Source organism: Dromiciops gliroides, chromosome 4 (genome assembly GCF_019393635.1).
Source record: "Dromiciops gliroides isolate mDroGli1 chromosome 4, mDroGli1.pri, whole genome shotgun sequence".
NCBI classification, from domain to species: domain Eukaryota; kingdom Metazoa; phylum Chordata; class Mammalia; order Microbiotheria; family Microbiotheriidae; genus Dromiciops; species Dromiciops gliroides.
In genome coordinates, this window is record NC_057864.1 from 393452956 (window position 1) to 393473719 (window position 20764).

Below are 20764 nucleotides of genomic sequence, written 5' to 3' on the forward strand. Positions count from 1 at the left end.
CATTTCAGGGGTGGAGGCAGAAGGCAGCCTGAACAAAGTCATAGAGAGGGGAGATGGGATGTAATATAGAGGGAACAGCAAGTGGAATATGGAATATCCGAGATCAAGAAATATTTAATAAACCTGAAAAGATAGGCTGGAGTTAAGACTTAAATGGTCAATCGAGTTTTTTGTTGTTGTTGTTTTTTTCCTTAGAAGCAAGAGGGGCCCACTGAAGGTTCTTGATGAAGAGAGCAATATGGTCAGACCAGCACTTTAAGAATATCAATTTGGCAGCTGTACAGAGGATGAATTTTAAAGGGGTATGACTGGAGGCAGGGAACCTAATAAATAACTGAATTTAATGAATAATTAGTGGAGATGATAAAATCATATAATTATTACATTTTGAAATTGCCTTGAAATTATTCTTAATTAATCCTAAACATTTTTATTATTTTAATTGTTTATTTCATGGCAATTAGGTATTCAGATTTCAATCTGAGGTAATCATTGCCCCATAGGGATAAGAAATTAATAGAAGCAGAGAAGGTTACTGCTGGAATGGATCTTAGAGATCTACTCTGTCTAATTTTACAGATGAAAAACTGAAACCTGGAAAGTTGAAGTGACTTATCCAAGATCACAGATAGCTAGTGAGAAAGCTGCTAAAAATCAGCTAAAGCTACCATGGAGTAGACTTGTGTATACAACTAGGTACATCAAATTCTTTCCTATCTACATAAGGTTTATATTTAGAGAGTCTTTTAAAAATTACTTTTTTAAACAGCTTGGACACTGTTTATAGCTGTTAATAGCTTGATCTTCCTTCCTTCCTTCCTTCCTTCCTTCCTTCCTTCCTTCCTTCCTTCCTTCCTTCCTTCCTTCCTTCCTTCCTTCCTTCCTTCCTTCCTTCCTTCCTTCCTTCCTTCCTTCCTTCCTTCCTTTCCTCCCTCCTTCCTTCTTTCCTTTCCTTCCTCTCTTTTATAAAAACATTTTGTAGACCTTTTACTGCTACATTTTATTTTATTGGCTGTGAATTTCCAGTGTTTAATAGATATAAGTTGACACCAGAATCTGTTCTATCTGCTAATGTTCCTTTTAGTTGTAAATTCCTCTTTATTATTTTAATCTGCTCTTCCCTTTAGGCAATCTTCAAGAGTTTTAATTTACTCTTGGAAGTAATTCTATTTTGTTATTTAACTTGTTAGCAATTTTTCACTTAATTTTTTTTTATCTTCTTTTCTCCTTAATGTATTTTATCACATGAAAAAAGACAATATAGTATCTCCTGGGTACCAACTCAGGTACCAACAAGCCTGAAAGGAAACCCTGTGACATGTCAGCTTAAGTACTGTACCTATGAGAAAAAAATCACATAGGCATGTACAGTTTAAATTGTACATGTTTTCTGTGTAATTATTAAAATGCAACATAAAAAATTAAACTGAAAGCCAAGAAAAAACAAAATGCAATTTTGGTAGTCATGACCAAGATCATAATATTCTTTTTTTTTTTTAAGTGAGGCAATTGGGGTTAAGTGACTTGCCCAGGGTCACACAGGTAGTCAGTGTTAAGTGTCTGAGGTCGGACTTGAACTCATGTATCCCTGAATCCAGGGTTGGTGCTCTATCTACTGTGCCACTAGCTGCCCCAAGATCATAATATTCTGAAGCTTCCTGGTTATCATCCTTCAGTGAACTACTCATCTGTGTTTTATTTTATTTATTTTTTAATTCTGAGTGCTTGAAGTCATAGTTATTGAATCAGAGATGGAGAGAAAATTGAAGATTCTTCAGTCTAAACCTCTCATTTTACAGATAAGGAATTTAAGGCCGTGAAATGTTCAGCAATCTTTCCATAGTCACATAGTTGGCAAAGCTAGAACCCAGGACTCTGTATTCCTAGTCCAGTGCTTTTTTTCTCCTCTATAATTATAACTTATGATATTCCTTTCAATAATGTCAAAAACCACAAATTTAAAACACAGAGTCATAATTCTTAACTTACAGCGCCATACCTCATTGTGTTGTCGGAATGACTTTGGGTTCTCAAAGGCTTTGTCAACAGAGTACCAGCTCTGGCAAGGTTTACCAAGCAGGAAATGCTTTGGGCCCTAGCCCAGAAATTGACTTTTGTTGAGAGGACTAGCCTGCTAAGTTTGGGGAGGCTCATCACTATAAGTTTAAATATTTCAAGATGAATTTTTTGACCACAGACACTCAAAAACTTATCTACCAAAGGCATGGAGGAGTTCTGAACTTCATCTCTAGAAAAAGGTACCGACTACTGTTGAGATCACAGATTTTTTTTTTTTTGCAATATTGAAGTAACTCAACATCAATAGAAATGTTTTTTTTTAAATATTAATGGATTATGTGTTAGTGAGTGACTACTTGCTAATTTAAAATTAGGTCAAACTTATTGCCCTTAGCAGTAAATGAGATTCAGTGTAAGGAACAAGGACTTTGTGCTAAATTAGAGAGACATTGATATCCACATATTCTGAGCAGAACTATTCAAAGCATAATAATAAAGCCAAGGGGTTTTTTTTTTATGCCTTTTCATCTTTTTTTTTCTGCATTACTTTACTTCCTTTCAGTTAATTTCCCATAATTCATCTTAGGCATGCCCATTGCTGCCCTTCAGCTTCATCTAGATTTGCCAATTAGCTCTCTACCTGAATTTGACCATCCTGGGTTTATCATTACTTCTTCATTGAAACATGCCTGGCCCATATAAAGAAGAAAGGGACCGTATTTATCTCTTTTATCTCTTTCCTCCATTGTTTAGGGCAATGATCTGCATGTAGCTAATACTTAATAAATGTCTATTTAAATCTAATGAAAGATGAATGAATAAGTGAATGGGTGATTTTTAGAGCCAAAGTTACCTAACTCCCAACCAAGTGAAGCTCTCCAACCTAGAGTTAAACCTAATGAGAATTAATCCCAGGTTAGCTTCTGTAGGTGACAAGAAACATTACTGCATGTTGTCCCAGATTTTTACCTCTTTGGGCGACAGTATAGAAATATAATCTTCATATATAAGCCTGGCTTTTTCTTCAACAACTTTCTTGTTCTGCTCCTTTTTTAGGTCTTCACATGCAAGCCAGAAAAGTAGGTTCTCTTCACTGTATTCTGTTCGAAGAAATTCCCTGAAGAGATTTCTCCCAGCTGGCGTCTTCATCATTTTGTCAAAATTTTGAGACCAGGACATAATTTCATCTGGGGTGGGGTTTTGGCTGTAAAAACAGAACAGGGCCATTACAATAAGAACAGGAAAGCATCCCTGCACACCCCCTGCACAAGCCCCTAGACTAGGTCTGGACTGACCCTACCAAGAAAGGGTCGAACACAGCGGCCCCTTGGGCCCCCTGGGCCCTTGGGGCCCTGGTGGTCCTCCAACCCCCATTTTGTCCAGCCCAGCCCAACTCTGGGCTCTGTTTGAGTTTTGTGACCAAAGCCGGGCTGGGGTTTCTTGGGTGGCCTTGCTTTTGACCTTCTCCCAGGGGTTGGGGGGGGGTGCCAGCTGCCAGAGCCCCTAGCCTCTGCCCCTCCCTGAAAGGCCAGTAACTGCATCTCACCCCCTCCTTCCCCCTCAGCCCCTGCTTTAGGATCATGTGAGCTCCATTTTGTACACGTGTGACTTGTCCAGTTATCAACCCAATAAATTCTGTAGAGTGAAAAACAAAACAAAACAAAACAATAAGAACAGGAAGAAGTTTTTGTGAAGTTAGTGCTCCCTGATATCCCTGAAAGATGACTTCAGAGGACACTTAGCATGTTTAGTCACGATAGGTTCTAGGTTGGCTTCATGCTTCAGTAGAGTAAGCAGCCTAAGTAGCATGATTTAATACTACCATTAATTATTAATGCTATCATCACAGACATGAATATATGGGTGTTCCATGTGTGCCCAGGTACACATTAATTTTTTTTACAAGTGTCTCTGCATGTTAATCTAAATTTCTTGATAAAATTCTTTTAGTTTTAAAGTATGGATTGTTGTATCATGTGTATTATCCTTAAATTTTAGTTTATTTAGTAGGGATGAATATTCAGGAAATTTTCTCTTTAAAGTAAATGAAAATAAAATTCCTTAGATATAGGTAGACCCTAATGAAATGTGCAATGGATACCTATGAGTATCATTTGAGGGACTCCATAAAAGCACCATCTTTCACCCACCCTGCTTCACATGCCCTATAACTGATGTTAGATATTGCCACTATAAGAAATTCAAATCTTCAAACTCAACATTAACTTAGAAGATTGTTCCTTATGAAAATGTAATTAATTACCCCACGGAGATTCAAGACATTGATCCAGTGTCAGTCATTTATATCTTAGTGTAAAGTAACTTATAAGGTGTTTTCCGACATGACAATTAGTAGGTGAGTTTTAATTGTAAGGAGAAACCTTAATGCCTAAGCCCTGCTGTGGTGTGAGGCAATGCAAGGATATTCAGATCACCTGGCATGAGCTCTGAACACTGGCCAAATCATTTTACTTCTCAGATCAGTTTCCACATCAGCATTAATAAAATGATCTCTTTAAGTTCCTTCTAGCTCTAAAACTTATTCTACAAGTCTGTGGGTAAAGCTGTACCAAGAGAATGCTCCTTAGACTAGGAAACACATAGCAATTGTTCAAAAGAACACAGATTGGGACAGCTAGGTGGTGCAGTGGATAGAGCACTAGCCCTGGAGTCAGGAGGACCTGAGTTCAAATCCAGCCTCAGACACTTAACCCTTACTAGCTGTGTGACCCTGGGCAAGTCACTTAACTCCAATTACCTCACTTTAAAAAAAGAACACAGATTACTTATTTTGTTGTAGCTTGCCGCCCCCCATCTCTTTCTAAATATAGCTATATCTTCAGTATTCAGGGTTTCAATAGGAATCAAAAATTAAGAAATGTGGAATGCATAAGCAGCTCAAGCATTAAAGTGGGTTAAAACATATCACATCTGACTTCTTACCCACTCATCCCTGCACTGATCTCACAAATAAACATCACGAATAGGTGAGCTAGGTTCTGACCTGGTCTATGTGTATGGATTTTGTACTAACACACTTAATAAATCATGAAAGGTCACAGAAAAATTCAGAAGGGCATTAAATATTCTTCTTGTGTCTTTCCCCCAATGTTATTGGCTGGCTCTGCTGTCAGTACCACATCAGCCAGGAAGGTTTTAGAGGGTCAGTATAGTGTTATTGACTGGCCTGATGCTGACTTACACACCTAATCAGTAACGGTACATTTGGAGAATTCTACTCCTTTTCTTCCTCTTTAATTATTAATTAAAAAAGAAAGTCTCAGGCAGTAATATAATATACAATAATATATATTAATAATTATATATAATATAAATATAAAATACAAAGTATGTGCTGCTGCTTGGAAAATGCTGGTATAAGAGTGTACTCCACTCCCTTACCACTTATTTCTTTTTGAGGTGCTTGTGATACTGCTTCTGACTTAAACACTCAGAGGGGGTCAATCTGTGTGTAAGGAAGTTCAATATTTAACAAACAAGGAGGTACAAGCTATATGGAGTCTTCAGAAAATCCTTGTTCAATTTAAAACTTTTTTTTTTTTTTGGTGAGACAGTTAGGTTTAAGGGACTTGCCCAGAGTCACACAGCTAATAAGTGTCAAGTGCCTGAGGGTGGATTTGAACTCAAGTCCTCCTGAATCAAGGGCTGGTGCTCTATCCACTGTACCACCTATCTGCCCCAGTTTTAAAACTTTCAAATACTAATATCTCAGATTGTAGGTCGGGTAGAAATTATCAGTCAACCACACTTAAGGGACAATTGGATTTTCTTCTCATGGCTCATATGGATCTCAATTCTCTTTGCCCCAGGATAGAGTTTATCTTCTTATGTATGGTAACTGATCACAGGCTATGAAATAAAAATATACAGTATAATTGTGTACTGTTGCTATTCTTAATTTCAATTAATTTACTTTCAAATATTCTTTACAGATTATTTTTAAAAGATCTACAATCCAAATTATTATAATTTGAATACACATATATTCAAAACCTTGAATACATTGGCAGACTGAAAAGACAAAAGGGGGTGAATGTGGGAATTCATGAATTTTTTTTTTTTCGGGGCAATGGGGGTTAAGTGACTTGCCCAGGGTCACACAGCCAGTAAGTGTCAAGTGTCTGAGGCTGGATTTGAACTCAGGAACTCCTGAATCCAGGGCTGGTGCTTTATCCACTGTGCCACCTAACCGCCCCCAATTCATGAATTTTTGTCAGAACAGACTTATTGAGCAGCCAGGATCTGTAAAAATCACTGGTTCATGTACCCTTCTTTCATATGTCATTTGTTCTCTACTATCTTTTCCTCTGAAAATTCTGTAGGGTAAAATCTATCTGAGTTTGCTCTCAATTTAAATGATTTATATAATATCTTGCTCTGTTAATTAACACTGGTCAAGGAATTACTCACAAGAAAGATAACTTCTATCTTTTCCATTAAATGTTTTAAATAACCTTGTTACTATTCTCTCCTACTCCAACTTCCTGTTTTACTCACTTTACAAGATTTAAGTAAGGATATTATTATCAAGTACCATTATTAAAACCTCTCCATAAGAAGTAGTGAAGATAATGTCATTTATCATTATGTAGGGAATTTTACTTTTCCTTTTATGGATCTCAAATTAGAACTTTTGATTCATGTTAGGCCTAACATTTTTGCTAAAGTATGATATAGTGGATAAATAACTGATAACTGAAATGTTGTGAAAATAGTCCTGGATTTCAAGTGAGAAGCACTAGTTCTGAGTATCAGCTCTGCTATATACTATCTGAGAGACTTTGGGAATACTTGGCCTCTTTAGGGCTCTGCAACATGGGCTTAACACTCACACTACTGATCTTACTGTGTTAGAGTGAAGACTGAATGAGATAATGTATCTAAGATGCTTGACAAATTATAAAATATTATATGCATGTGCATATGACATATCCATGTATATAGATCTATATTATATATCAATGTGTATATTTTGGTGGTTGTTTAAGTGTTTTTCAGCTCTGTCTGACTTCATGACCCCATTTGGGGTTTTCTTGGCAAAGATACTGGAGCTGTTTGCCATTTCTTTCTTCAGCTCATTTTACAGATGAGGAAACTGAGGCAAACAGGGCTAAATGACTTTCCCAGGGTCACACAGCTAGTAAGTGTCTGAGCCCCTATTTGGACTCAGAAAGAGGGGTCTTCCTGACTCCAGGCCTGGCACTCCACCCCTTACACTTCATAACTGCCATCTAGATTTGTATATAGGCATATATTATCTCTGTTTGTGTGTGTGTTGTATGTGTGTGTGTGTGTGTGTGTGTGTGTGTGTGTTTCTGACCCTTACCTATAGATAACCATAACCAGTCTAAATCAGTTTGGTTTTTTCTGAGGTTATCAATGGAGACTAAAACATGAGAAGCTGATTTTCCTCATGTTTTAGTCTCCATTACAAATAAAAACAATAAAGATAACCTCAGAAATGAGAAGTGATGAATTAGGATCATTTTATGGATAACCCAGGTAACAATCTTGTTTTCATAAAGATCAGAAAGATGGAGCTTTCTAGGTTATGGAATTGGGCAACTTTCTAACACCTTTTATAATAACACAATAGTATCTTGAGAAATATTAACTGATGAAAAAAGCACACTGCAGTGGCAAAACCTGGTGAATACATTTGATTGTAACCCAAGCTATGAAGGTGTTTGGTGGATGTATTAGATTCTGAAAAAACTATAACCCCCCCCAATTAGCTGTCACTGAATACATATATGCCATATAAACACAATATACAATTATCAATATATCATTCAAACTTACCATTCTTCTACTGCCTGGATACTCTCCATTTTTGTTGTATGTGTTGGCCTTCCCGCATTGTCACCTCTATCTTCATTCCTAACAGTGAGGCTGTAATGTAGCACAACACTTTATTTTGTCTAGAGAAAGTCAATTATTTTAAATAAATGAATGAGTTTATTAAAACAATATTTCATAGAAAACATGTATAGCTAAATTGTTAATTATGGAAATATGCTAAAATGCTCAAAGCAGAATAAGATCTATCATTTATAAATATATATGTATATATAGATAAAAATAAATTAGATATCATGACCTTTTACAACCATTAATGATATTTGATAAAAACACAAACCAAAACTTTAAAAACCTTGTTTGAATAAATTTATATCCTGACATCCTCCTTCCAAAATCTGATTTTCTTAAAATTTACTGAAACAATTAGACAATTATGTATTTCAATATTTCATATCTATCTTTAATGCATCAATACTTGATTAATTGATACTTTTTAATTTCCTAAATGGAAATTTATTTTTCATTTTTAAAAGTACAATTATTCCATTTGGGGTTCTTTTTATACCCATGTGAATCTAATATAAAGTATATTATTAACCTATAATCCCTTCTTCCTAAACCCATCTCCTTATTTGCTCTCCCCATCCCATGTTTAAAACCACAGCTTCATCCTTGCTTTTTCTCTCTCTTCTGTAACACCCGGTCAATCATCACCTTCTTGCAATTCTTCCACACATCCTTCAAATGTCCCTTCTTTTCCATGTCCATTGATAGTATCCTATTCTGCACTCTGCATCTGCTGCCCTGCTTGTTTTTTTTTCAACTCCACTGAACAAGATGTCATTCCAAAGTTAAGCTCATTACTTCTAATCTCATCATCGGCTGGACACTACTTCCCTCAGCCTCCTCTCTCCTCTGACTGGAGGGCTAGAAGGTGGAGTGCCTAACTCTTCTCAATGACTTCCTTTATAGAGGGCAGGAACTGGGGGTTGGGGCATGCTCCACTACACATATGCTGCCCTGCCTGTTTTTTTCAATTCCACAGAATAAGATGCCCTTCAGCCCAATACCCCTAGGTGTCCTACTCCCTGTCCTTCATTTAACCCATCCACTTTCCTGACTCTTTTGGTGTGTTATCTTCCCCTCCCCCTTGCCCCCATTAGATTGTAAACTCCTTGTGGGAAGGGATTGTCTTTCTTTAAAAAATTAATTGTATTCCTAGAAACTGAGCCAAATTTATAAAAATAAGAGCCATTCCCCAGTTGATAAATGGTCAGCTATATGAACAGGCAGGCAGTTTTCAGAAGAAGAAATCAAAGCTATTAATAGTCATATAACCAAAAACATGTTCTAAATCACTACAGATTAAAGAAATACAAATTAAAACAACTGAGATACCACCTAACACCTATCAGATTGGCTGACATGACAAAAATGGAAAATCACAAATGCTGGAGGGGATATGAAATAACTGGGACACTAATGCACTGTTGGTAGAGTTGTGAACTAGTCTAACCATTCTGGGAAGTAAGTTGGAACTATGTCCAAACTATGCATACCCTTTGACGTAGCAATGCCATTACTAATTCTGCATCCCAAAGAGATCAAAGAAAAGGGATCATTTTATGGAACACTATTGTGCTATAAGAAATGATGAGCATGATGGTTTCAGAAAAACCTGGGAAGACTTAGATGAACTGCTGCAAAGTGAAGTGAGCAAAACCAGAAGAGCATTATATACAGTAACAGCAATATTTTTTTGTTGTTTTTGTTTTTGTTTTGTTTTTGAGGGGCAATTGGGGTTAAGTGACTTGCCCAGGGTCACACAGCTAGTAAGTGTTAAGTTGTGAGGCCGGATTTGAACTCAGGTACTCCTGAATCCAGGGCCGGTGCTCTATCCACTGCGCCATCTAGCTGCCCCTAACAGCAATATTTTAAGGATAATCAAGTATGAAAGACTTAGCTACTCTGATCAAGACAATGATCCAAGATACTGCCAGAGCACCTGTGATGAAAAATTATATCTACCTCCAGAGAGATAACTGTGAGCTCTGAATGCAGATTGAAACATAATTCATTACCTTTGTTTGCAATTTTTACTCTCTTCCTTTGTGCTTATCTAAGACATTTCTTTCTCCAAAATCCCTGGCTCTGGTTGTACTTCTGCCATAGGGCCTGCTAGCATTATCAGGATAATAATACCTCCCTCAGAATTTTAATGGAAATAATAACAGCAGCATTAACAAAAACAACAACAACAGGTAGCATTTAAATAGCACTTTGAGGTTTGCAAAGCACTTTACAATTATTAACTCTCATTTGATCCTTACAACAACCCTGGGATATAGGGGCTACTATTAACCACATTTTACAGATGAATCAAGTGAGGCAAACAGAGCTTAAGTGATTTTCACAGGGTCCCATAGCTAGTAAATGTCTGGGGTAGTATTTGAACCCAGGTCTTCCTGACACCCAGGGCAGCTCTCTATCCACTACTTTATGCTGCTTTTCTCTATACAAGAAAGAATTTAAAAAGAAAATATCAAGTGTTTACTATATGCAAAGCACTCTACTAAGCATTGGAGATACAAAAAGAAAAGCAGAGATGTTTGCTGTCTCAGAAAGCTACCTTTCTAATGCAGAAAATAACACATTTAGGAAAATTTAACATGTTAAAAAGAAAGGTCCCATGGTGCTTAGTGTACAATGGTAAGATGGAAAGTAAGATATCTTGTACAGATAGAAAAAATTGACAAGTCAGTCCCAAAATTGAAAAGGGAAGGACAGAAGAACTTAGATTACCTTTTTTTTTAAATTTTTTTTTTTTTTTTTAGTGAGGCAATTGGGGTTAAGTGACTTGCCTAGGGTCACACAGTTAGTAAATGTTAAGTGTCTGAGGCCGGATTTGAACTCAGGTACTCCTGACTCCAGGGCCGGTGCTCTAACCACTGCGCCACCTAGCCGCCCCTTAGATTACCTTTTAAAGCTGAGCAGTTCTTTTAATGTGGGCAATTAGATGGCACAGTAGTGCTGGGCCTAGAGATAGGAAGACTCATCTTCCAGAGTTCAAATCGGGTTTAAATCAGATACTAGATGTGTTAATCTGGGCAAGTCACTTAGCTCTGTTTATCTCAGTTTCTTCATCTGTAAAATGAGTCGGAAAAGTAAATGGTAAATCACTCTAGTGTCTTTGCCAAGAAAATCCTAAATAGGGTCACAAAGATTTGGACATGACTGAACAACAACAGTTCCTTTAATAACCTTGAACTTCTCCCTGAAACAAAGGGCCATTTAAAAAAATAGCAATATTTTACCAGTGTTACATATGGCTGAAAGTCATTTCACATTACAATATCTGCAGAAGGTAAGATAAGTATTACTCAGAGGAAAATGGAGAGATGCATGCTAGGTATAAGCAGGATACAACACATTACAAATTAGGATTTATGAAAAAGTCTGGAGTAAAGAATGTCAAAACAAAGAAATGTATGAACAAGAACTAATCACATGGGAAGAAGAGTGAAGGTTAACAAATGGAGCTTATGTGCTCTACTAGTATCTTTAAGATATCAAGAGACAGTGATGAAGGCCCCCAAAACATTGGGTGGATTTACTGTGCTTAAATTATAGGTAACTGTAGAGAAGAGTAACACAGGATAAATAGATATAGATGGTATGGTATCTGTATCATTATAAGGAATCCCACATTAATGATATTGTAGGTTCATTTGCATATGTCAAAGTTCCAAATGAAGCCATTCATAACAAGAAAGTTCAGACCATATAATTCTTGGTCCAATCATTTTGGAAAACAATTTAGAACTATACTAAGAAGGTGAGTAAAAGGCCTATACCCTTTGTCCTAGAGCTACCACTATTAGGTACATACCTTTAAGAGGACAAAGAAGGAAGAAGAAAAAAAAGGGACATGTATATACCAAAATGTTTGTAGTACTCTTTTTTTTCCTGTGGTAGCAAGGGACTAGAAACAAAAATATATGTACACTGATTGGGGACTGGATAACTTTTAAAAAATGATACATGAATATAAATATAAAAACAATGAATATAAAGAATTCAGAGAAGCATGGGAGGATATATATGAACTGATACAGAGTGAAGTTAATAGAACCAGGAAAGTAATAGACAGAAAGACAACAATGTCAATGAAACTTGGGCCCATAGAAGGAGGACATTTATCTCCTTTCTTCTTTGTATTAGTGATGGTTTTGAGGGGGTATCCTATGGGTATGGAATATTGTATGTACTATCAGACTTGATGTATTGGTTACTTTTATTAAACTACTTCTTCTTCCCCATTCCCTCTTCCTTTGCTATTATTTGTTACAAAGGATGACTGACTCTGAGTAGAGCCGAGTGAAGTTATATATTTGGAAATGAAGGTAATGTAGAAACAAGGGGCATCAATATAATTTTAAAACAAAATATAAGTGATAACATAATGCTAATGTGGTATTGTCTTAAATACAATCACAACAACTTTCTCTGAAGGTGGAAATAGCTAAAGATATTAAAAGACTCAGAAAAGACCACTTTTTCCAACAATTCTAAAATGGAAGTATATATATGTACATATATATACATATATACAATATGTATATATATGCATATATTTTTTATTCCAGTCTATTAATATCTTTGTCTATATACAAAATAATTAGCCTACGATTAGGAACAAAATTAAAAAGAGAATCCAACAGAAAAGAGTAAATAGACCAGCACCATATTTTATAAATGATACTGTGTGCTTAGGAAGATTGACTTTTTTTTCTTTTTAAGGAAGTTCTTCATGGGAAATCAGACTAAGTTATTTTATACTTATCACTCATGTTTATACCAACTCAACTGCTTTGTAAATAACTGAGAACATAAACTGTACTTAAATTGTTTCATAGCACTATGGTATAGAGGAAAGTGAATTGAGTTTTCTAATACCAGCTCTGTTACTCATTTGATATGTGACTTCTCTGTGCCTCAGTATCCTCATCTGTAAAATGTGTATAATACTACTGGTGCTACCTGTTTCAGAGAGTTGTAGAAAATGTCCTTTGGAAATCTTAAAGTTCTATGTGAGTATAAGTTATTTATTTTTCTATAATAAAAGGCCACGGACAAAATCATAGCACAGAATAAGGTATGGATGAGTATCCACATTGATAAGATCTTGGTTTCATTAAAATTTATATTGATGACAGTGGTGATGAAGATGCAGGATAAGATGGAAATTATACTTCTTAACAGGAAGATGGGTGCAAATCCCATCTCTAACACTTAGCTGTGTGAAAATAGGCACATCACTGAACTTCTTGGAGCTTCGATGTCCTCACCTATAAAATGGTTACAGTACCTAGAGGATTGACCTGAACAGGTGGTTGTGGCATTCTAATGGCATATTGAAAGTTTTAGAGCACCACACAAATGCTAGTTGTTTTTATTATATGTTGTTTATAAATAACAGGTAATGAACAGGACTGCTACGTGACTAAACTGGGCTAGTAAGGAACGATTCTATACATCATTGAAGCATCAACTAAGGAAACTCAAAAGGCACAAAATACCAAGAAATTCAAAAGGAATAACAACACTGTGTTGAATCGCAATGCCCACTGGCACATGCACCTAACACCTTAGCTCACACACATTTTTAAGGGACAAGCAAATACTATTTTGTCCAGGCTAGTTAGTATAGAAATATGAGGTGGTTTTACTTCTTTTTTTGGGGGGGGTGAGGCAATTGGGGTTAAGTGACTTGCCCAGGGTCACACAGCTAGTAAGTGTCAAGTGTCTGAGGCCGCATTTGAACTCAGGTCCTCCTGACTCCAAGGCCGGTGCTCTATCCACTGTGCCACCTAGCTGCCCCCGAGGTGGTTTTACTTCAACATTTAAATGACTGGAGAAGAATGATCACTTCCTTCACTTTGTGGCTGGAGAGTCCTCAGGAGAGGCAGTTGAATAACTCATGCCAGTGGCCAGGATCAAAGAAAATATTTCTAAGGGTTTTGATGCCAAGTCACTCTGGGAATTATTGTTCCATAGCTCATCATGTGGTCATACCTTACAGTCCCAGCTGGATACAGAACTTTATATGACAAGCCTCAGGGTCTCAATTATAATCCCAGGAGTCTACCTTCACTCAGCTCCAAAGTCCTTGGCAAAGACACAGTCTTATGGTAAAAATGAATGAAAAGCAGCATTTGAGTTACATTTCTACAAAAGCCATCTGTTAAGACAGTAGTACAGACTTCTGATGTAGAATATGAAATAATATGCAAACAGATGTGAAATGTCTTGTTGGACAGTTCTCTCATCAATCTCCCTTCAGCTTGATTGATTTGATGATTCTAATGTGGTATGATGATGAGAACTCAGGCAATGCTATTGTCATCTTGGACTAGATAATTGTTTCATCCCATTCTTTTGCGGGCTCTTCCCCATTAGAATTCATTTTGAGGTGATATTTATAGTTTTTGGAGGGTTTTGGGAGAGCACCAGAAAGTACCTGCCTTTTCTCTGCCATATTGGCCTATTGTCAACAAATTCCTTGAATTTAACTGAGGTAAAGGTGAACTTATTGCCCCAAATGACAATGTGTATATTGCAAATAATTGGTATAAGGTTGTGATCATTACAAAAACCATAGGATGTAGAGGGAACTTAGAACACTTTGAGACATTTTGAGAAGCAATTTCCCTCAGTAAACAAGTTCTTTCTTGAAACAATCTTTCAAAATCAGTTTGGCTTATTCACTGATAGATAAGTGGTCAAATAATATGAACAGGAAGTTTTCAGAGGAAGAAATCCAAACTGTCAACAAAAATATGAAAAAAGTGCTCCAAATCACTAATAATTAAGAGAAATGAAAATTAAAGTGATTCTGAGCTTCTACTTCATAACCATCAGATTGGCAAAGGTAGCCAAAAAAGCACAATAACAAACGTTGGAGGAGTTATGGGAAAATTGACACACATATACCATTGGTGGAGCTATGAATTAGTCCAGCCATTCTGGAAAATAATTTGAAACTGTGCCTCCAAATTCACTAAACCATGTGCACATTGACCCAGCAATACTCCTACTAGGCTCATATTCTAAGGAGATAAGCATAAGAGGAAAGGTGTCATGTACAAAATTAATTATAGCAGCTGTTTTTGTAGTAGCAAGGAAGTAGAAACTAAAGGTAAATCCATTTTTTGGGGAATGGCAAAAGAAATTATGATATACAAACATAATGGTACAATAGTATTGTGCCAAAAAAAATGATGAAATGAATGATTACAGAGAAACTAGCAAGACCTGTATGAACTGAGGCAGAGTGAAGTGAAAAGAATCAGGAGAACAATTTATCCAACAATATCATAAAGAAAAACAAAATGGAAGGTTTGGGAACTCTGATCAGTGCAATAATGTCTTTTGATACTAGAGAACTGATGATAAGGTATATGACCAACCTCCTGACAGAGAAGTGACAGACTTAAGATGTAGCATAAGACATTTATTTTTAGACATAGTCAGTGTATGGGTTAGGGGGGGTGGGGAATAAAATCAATATGGTTTGACAAGGGACTTCTTAGTTTTTCCATGGAAAAGTCTTTGGTTGGATATGGCTAAGTATGTTGGTATTTGCCTCACTCTTTTACAATTAAAAAAAAAAATCAATCCCAGACTCCTAGATACATCCGTTAGCCAATGATAGTTTTCATAAAAAAATCTGGTGTTTCCTGAACCTTGTTATATATAATGTGAAATCATAATAATTTTCTGAATTAGCAACTTGAATTCCCAATTAATTCATATTGACATTTAATGTCAGGTAATTTGTGCTATTGGGATATAAATAGTTTGAATCCCTCAAGAAGTTTGTCTTGTAGATTCTTCCTTCCATACTCAGTTCTACTGGGTCCTATAACCTTGGAGGTAGCCATGCCCAAGATGATAGGTTAGGGTTCAGAAGATGCCACCCTTCAATGCCTCCAGTACCTTACATTTTGTTCCAAGAGACACCCTAAGGGCATAATTGAAACACAAACACAAACATGTACACATCCCCACAGAGGCATTCAGTATACCAGAGTTACATTGCCTTGCCACAAAAAAAATCTCAACTGGTTCTCTTGTTCTTCCTTGTTCTGTCAACATAGTTAACTCTGAAAAATAAGAACCAGTGTAAAAAACATTAGTTTAGAAGCTAGGACTATCTGCTTTTAGAGACAGACAATAGGCCACCTCATAGTGGGAGAGATGCCAGTGGTCTCATTTTGACTATAGGAGGCTGTAGCTGCTATATCTCTGTCTCATAAATCATTACCTTGCCTTCCCAGATTTTAGAAACAAGTTCTAGACTGGGGGAGTATTTGGGACCCTCTGTAGTTAATCTGCCAGATGGGACTACTTTGAAAGTAACATCTCAAACCTATTAGATACTTTTTTTAAAAAAAGCAACTTGTATGTAATAGAGATTCACAGTTTCACACATAATCCTCTTTTACTTATGGAAATATTCTGGGTTTATGTGTGTGTGTTCATCAAATTCATAATAAAAAATAAAATACTCTGCCTGATGAATCAGTTTGGAACAGCTTCCATTGCAGGAATACAGAACACAATCCATGTCACCCAGTGGCAGATAGCTCAAGGCATTAGCATTCGATATTGCTATCGCTGGCTTGTTAACAAGTGTGCATTCAGAAGCACCAAGAAAACTACTCCAGTGCTGCTTATGTGTATGACAAAGAACAAGAACAACAACAAAAACCAACAACTAAGATTTATATAGCATTTTATTTTGTTTGTTTTTTGCAGGGCAATGGGGGTTAAGTGACTTGCCCAGGGTCACACAACTAGTAAGTGTCTGAGGCTGGATTTGAACTCAGGTCCTCCTGAATCCAAGACTGGTGCCTTACCCACTGCGCCACCTAGATGCCCCCTATATAGCATTTTAAAGGTTGCATAGTGCTTTCTTTATATCTGTGACTTCTTCTGAGCCTCACAACAACCCTGTGAAGAAGGTACTACAAGTATTAAACTCAGTTTACAAGTGAAGCTTAGAAGAGTTAAAGAACGAGCCAACAGTAACACAGCTAGACGAGAATTCCTTCAGAGGCTGGGGAGGGGCTTAGCATAAATTACAAAGGCATTGTCTTAGTGCAGATACTCAATCTTTTTTTTTTTTTTCATGGTCCTCTTTGGCAAGCTGGTGAAGCCCATGTACCATAAATCATTTTTAAAAAGGTAATGCGCAAAAAAAAAAAGGGGGGGGCAGCTAGGTGGTGCAGTGGATAGAGCACCAGCCCTGGAGTCAGGAGGACCTGAGTTCAAATCCGGCCTCAGACACTTAACAATTACTAGCTGTGTGACCCTGGGCAAATCATTTAACCCCAATTGCCTCACCAAAAAAAAAAAAAAAAAAAAAAAAAGGTAATACTAGGGGCAGCTAGGTGGCGCAGTGGATAAAGCACTGGCCTTGGATTCAGGAGGACCTGAGTTCAAATCCAGCCTCAGACACTTGGCTCTTAACTAGCTGTGTGACCCTGGGCAAGTCACTTAACCCTAATTGCCCTGCAAAAAACAGAAAGAAAAACAAAAAAAAAATGTAATGCTAAATTTCAAGCAGAGATTAGTGAAAAAAAAAGATGTATTCTTAAAATCTGAATTCACAGCCTCCCTTAACTCTATTCACAGACCCTTGAGTGTCCCAGTGGGCTCCAGGTTAAGAATCCCACCTTAGGGGCAGCTAGGTGGCACAGTGGATAAAGCACCAGCCCTGGATTCAGGAGGTCCTGAGTTCAAATCCAGTCTCAGACACTTGACACTTACTAGCTGTGTGACCCTGGGCAAGTCACTTGACCCTCATTGCCCCACAAAAAAAAAAAAAAAGAATCCCACCTTAGTGTCATCTGGCATTCTGTGGCCAAGCACAGATCCAATACTTTCAGTTAAAGTATCAGTCCCAAAAAGTAGTGATTTGGGGTCATTCTAATAATATATTGGCATAGATTCAGAAGTCAATAACTATTTAGTAGTATGTAAAGGGTCTTTATACCAACAATTCTACTGCCATGGAACCCCTATTTACAGCAAGCAATAAAATGGCTTTTTTGGGGGGATGAACATCATATAAATTCAGTAGTCCTAGAAAATCTTGGGGGTGGGCACACTATGGATTGCATGTCTCTTTTCTTGGATATGATGAATGTCAGCAGCCATGATCCAGTTTTCCTAAAACAATGATGCTAAAAGATTTCATTCCATTTTTAAAAAACTGAGATACCTGCATCATCACTGGGACATGATGACCTGAAGTCTTTTAACCAGTTCATCTCTAGTTGTTCCCAGGATCAGAAAATTATCAAAATTAACATCAGTATAGCACTTTGCAATTTACCTTTATAAATTTACCCTCCCCCCAATTTATTTATTTTTACCATTCATTTAAAAAAAATACTTAGTTCTGAATTTTCTCCTTCCTTCCCACCCTATCCCACCCATTAAAAAGTCAAGAAATGTGACATCAATTATACACATGAAATCATGTAAAACTTTTTTCCATATTAACCATGTTGTAAAAAGAGGGAAAAAAAGTGAAAAAAAAAGTTTCAATCTGCACTCAGACTCCATCAATTCTTTTTCTGAAAGTACATAGGATTATTCATCATAGGTCCTTTAGAATTGTCCGATAATTTTATAGATCAGAATAGCTAAGTCATTCATAGCTGATCACTGTATGATATCACTTTTACTGGGTACAATGTTCTCCTGGTTCTGCTGACTTCACTTTGCATCAGTTCATATGTCTTCCTAGGTTTTTATGAAATCATTCTGCTCATCATTTCTTATAGCACAATCAGATTCCATTACAATTATATACCACAACTTGTTTAGTCATTCCATAATTGATGGACATCCTCTCAATTTGTCATTCTTTGATACCATAAAAAGTTGTTATAAATAGTTTTATACAAATAGGTCCTTTTACCTTTTCTTTGATCTCTTTGGGATACAAACTTTGTAGGGGTATTGCTGGGTCAAAGGGTTTACAGCTTTATAGCCCTTTGGGCATAGTTTAAAATTGTTTCCCAGAATGGTTACATCAGATTGTAACTCCACCAACACTGCATTCGTGTCCTAGTTTTTCCACATCTTCAACATTTGTCATTTTCCTTTTCTGTCACATTAGCCAATCTGATAGGTCTGAGGTGATATTTCAGAGTTAATTTATATTTCTCAAATCAGTAGTGATTTAGAGCATTTTTATATGAATACAGATAACTTTAATTTCTTCTGAAAACTGCCTGTTCATATTCTTTGAGTCTTTATCAACTGGGGAATGACTCATTTTTAATTTTTTAAAAATAAATTTGACTCAGTGCTCTATATAATTGAGAAAGGAGGCCTTTATTAAAGAAACTTACTAAAAACTTTTCCCCATAGTTTTGGGCTTTCCAAGTATGGAAGGAAGTTCTTATAAAGGAATCTCAGGAATTGGGATGAACAATTTCAAACTCCTTAAAGTGTCCCTAAGAAGTTTCCCAGGCAAAAACTATATTCAGTTGTTTACTGGAATACTTCAGCAAGGACTAGTTATCTATTTTTAACAATGTTCCAGGGACAGCTAGGTGGTACAGTGGATAAAGCACCAGTCCTGGATTCAGGAGTACCTGAGTTCAAATCCGGCCTCAGACACTTGACACTTACTAGCTGTGTGACCTTGGGCAAGTCACTTAACCCCCATTGCCCCACAAAACAAAACAAAAAAAACAAAAATGAAACAAAACAAAACAATGTTCCATTCTCTAGCAGAATGGGTAATGTGGTTAAGATCAGTAACAATCAAGGAATGAGTAGGTAGGTATTCAACACAGCTTTATTCATATCAAAACCTCTGGAAGTTAATTCATTAATGATGGAAACCCAGAAGGTACAAAATATTAATGTTCCTCAGAGGAATTCCTTATCTCTACTATGTCCCAAGATTAGCATACCTTTATAAATGACATCTCAAATACATGGTAAATTCTTTTACTACTGGGATAATTTCCTCTATTTCTCAAATTTCATAGCACCTAGCACAATGATGGACACAGAATAAAAGCTCAATAAGTAGTTATTGAATGATTATAGCTCACTTTTTAGCCAAGAAACAGCATGAGTAGCCTTAAGGACGTTAGCTAAATATGTGCTAATTGGAGTTCTAAGGAAGTATGAAATAAAATCTTGTTAAAAAATACAATTCTCACTTCTTTTAGCACCCACAAAGTATTTCTCTCGTACAATCTAATGAAACAAACTTTTTTCCAACTATGTAATATATCCCTTGCCCACAAAGACCCACCTTTTCCATTTCATTCTTATCTCCATTGTATACTATTCTACACACAATAATATTGAGTATATAGCCCATTCTAGTAGCACTCTCATGAAAAATTTTATGACCACTTAAAAAAAAACACTGAATCATTTTAACTGAATTATTTTAGAATTATAACATTTCATAGCAGGTAGATCACAGTAGATATGAGACTACAACTGGGAATTTCTGACTCATAGATAACTGCTTTTCTCACTATACCTTGACTGTGTTAGAGGAGCTTGCACCTTAATGGATCTCTATTCTAAATCCTTTTGTAAAGTGGATAATTACTCCTTAATTTATTTTTGTGTAGATACAGATTTTTGTAAATGAGCTATATATGTCACAAGAATATGGGCATATTTTGGCAAATGACACATACAAACTTGAACAAGAAACAATAATCATTATAACAACAATAACTAACATTTATGTGGTTCCTACTGTGTGTTAGGAACGATGCTAAGCACTTTATAAATATGATCTCATTTGAATCTTACAACAGCTCTGGGATATAAGTGCTATTATTATCCAGTACCATGTGCATGCAGCAAC

At 36.4% G+C, this 20764-nt stretch overlaps 1 protein-coding gene across 4 annotated transcripts in view; it reads right to left on the reverse strand.

Moving 5' to 3' along the window:
- The window catches only part of RGS17 (regulator of G protein signaling 17), a 198523-nt gene that overhangs the window by 12385 nt on the left and 165374 nt on the right, over positions 1 to 20764 (reverse strand). For 3 of the 4 annotated variants that reach the window (XM_043962987.1, XM_043962984.1, XM_043962985.1), the window contains 2 exons: positions 7843 to 7932; positions 2989 to 3223 (listed from right to left, as the gene is read on the reverse strand). In XM_043962987.1, coding sequence (XP_043818922.1) covers positions 2989 to 3223; positions 7843 to 7871 — 264 coding nt within the window. In that variant the 5' untranslated portion in view covers positions 7872 to 7932. The remainder of the gene's footprint in view (positions 1 to 2988; positions 3224 to 7842; positions 7933 to 20764) is intronic. The other variant, XM_043962986.1, reaches the window with a different exon arrangement.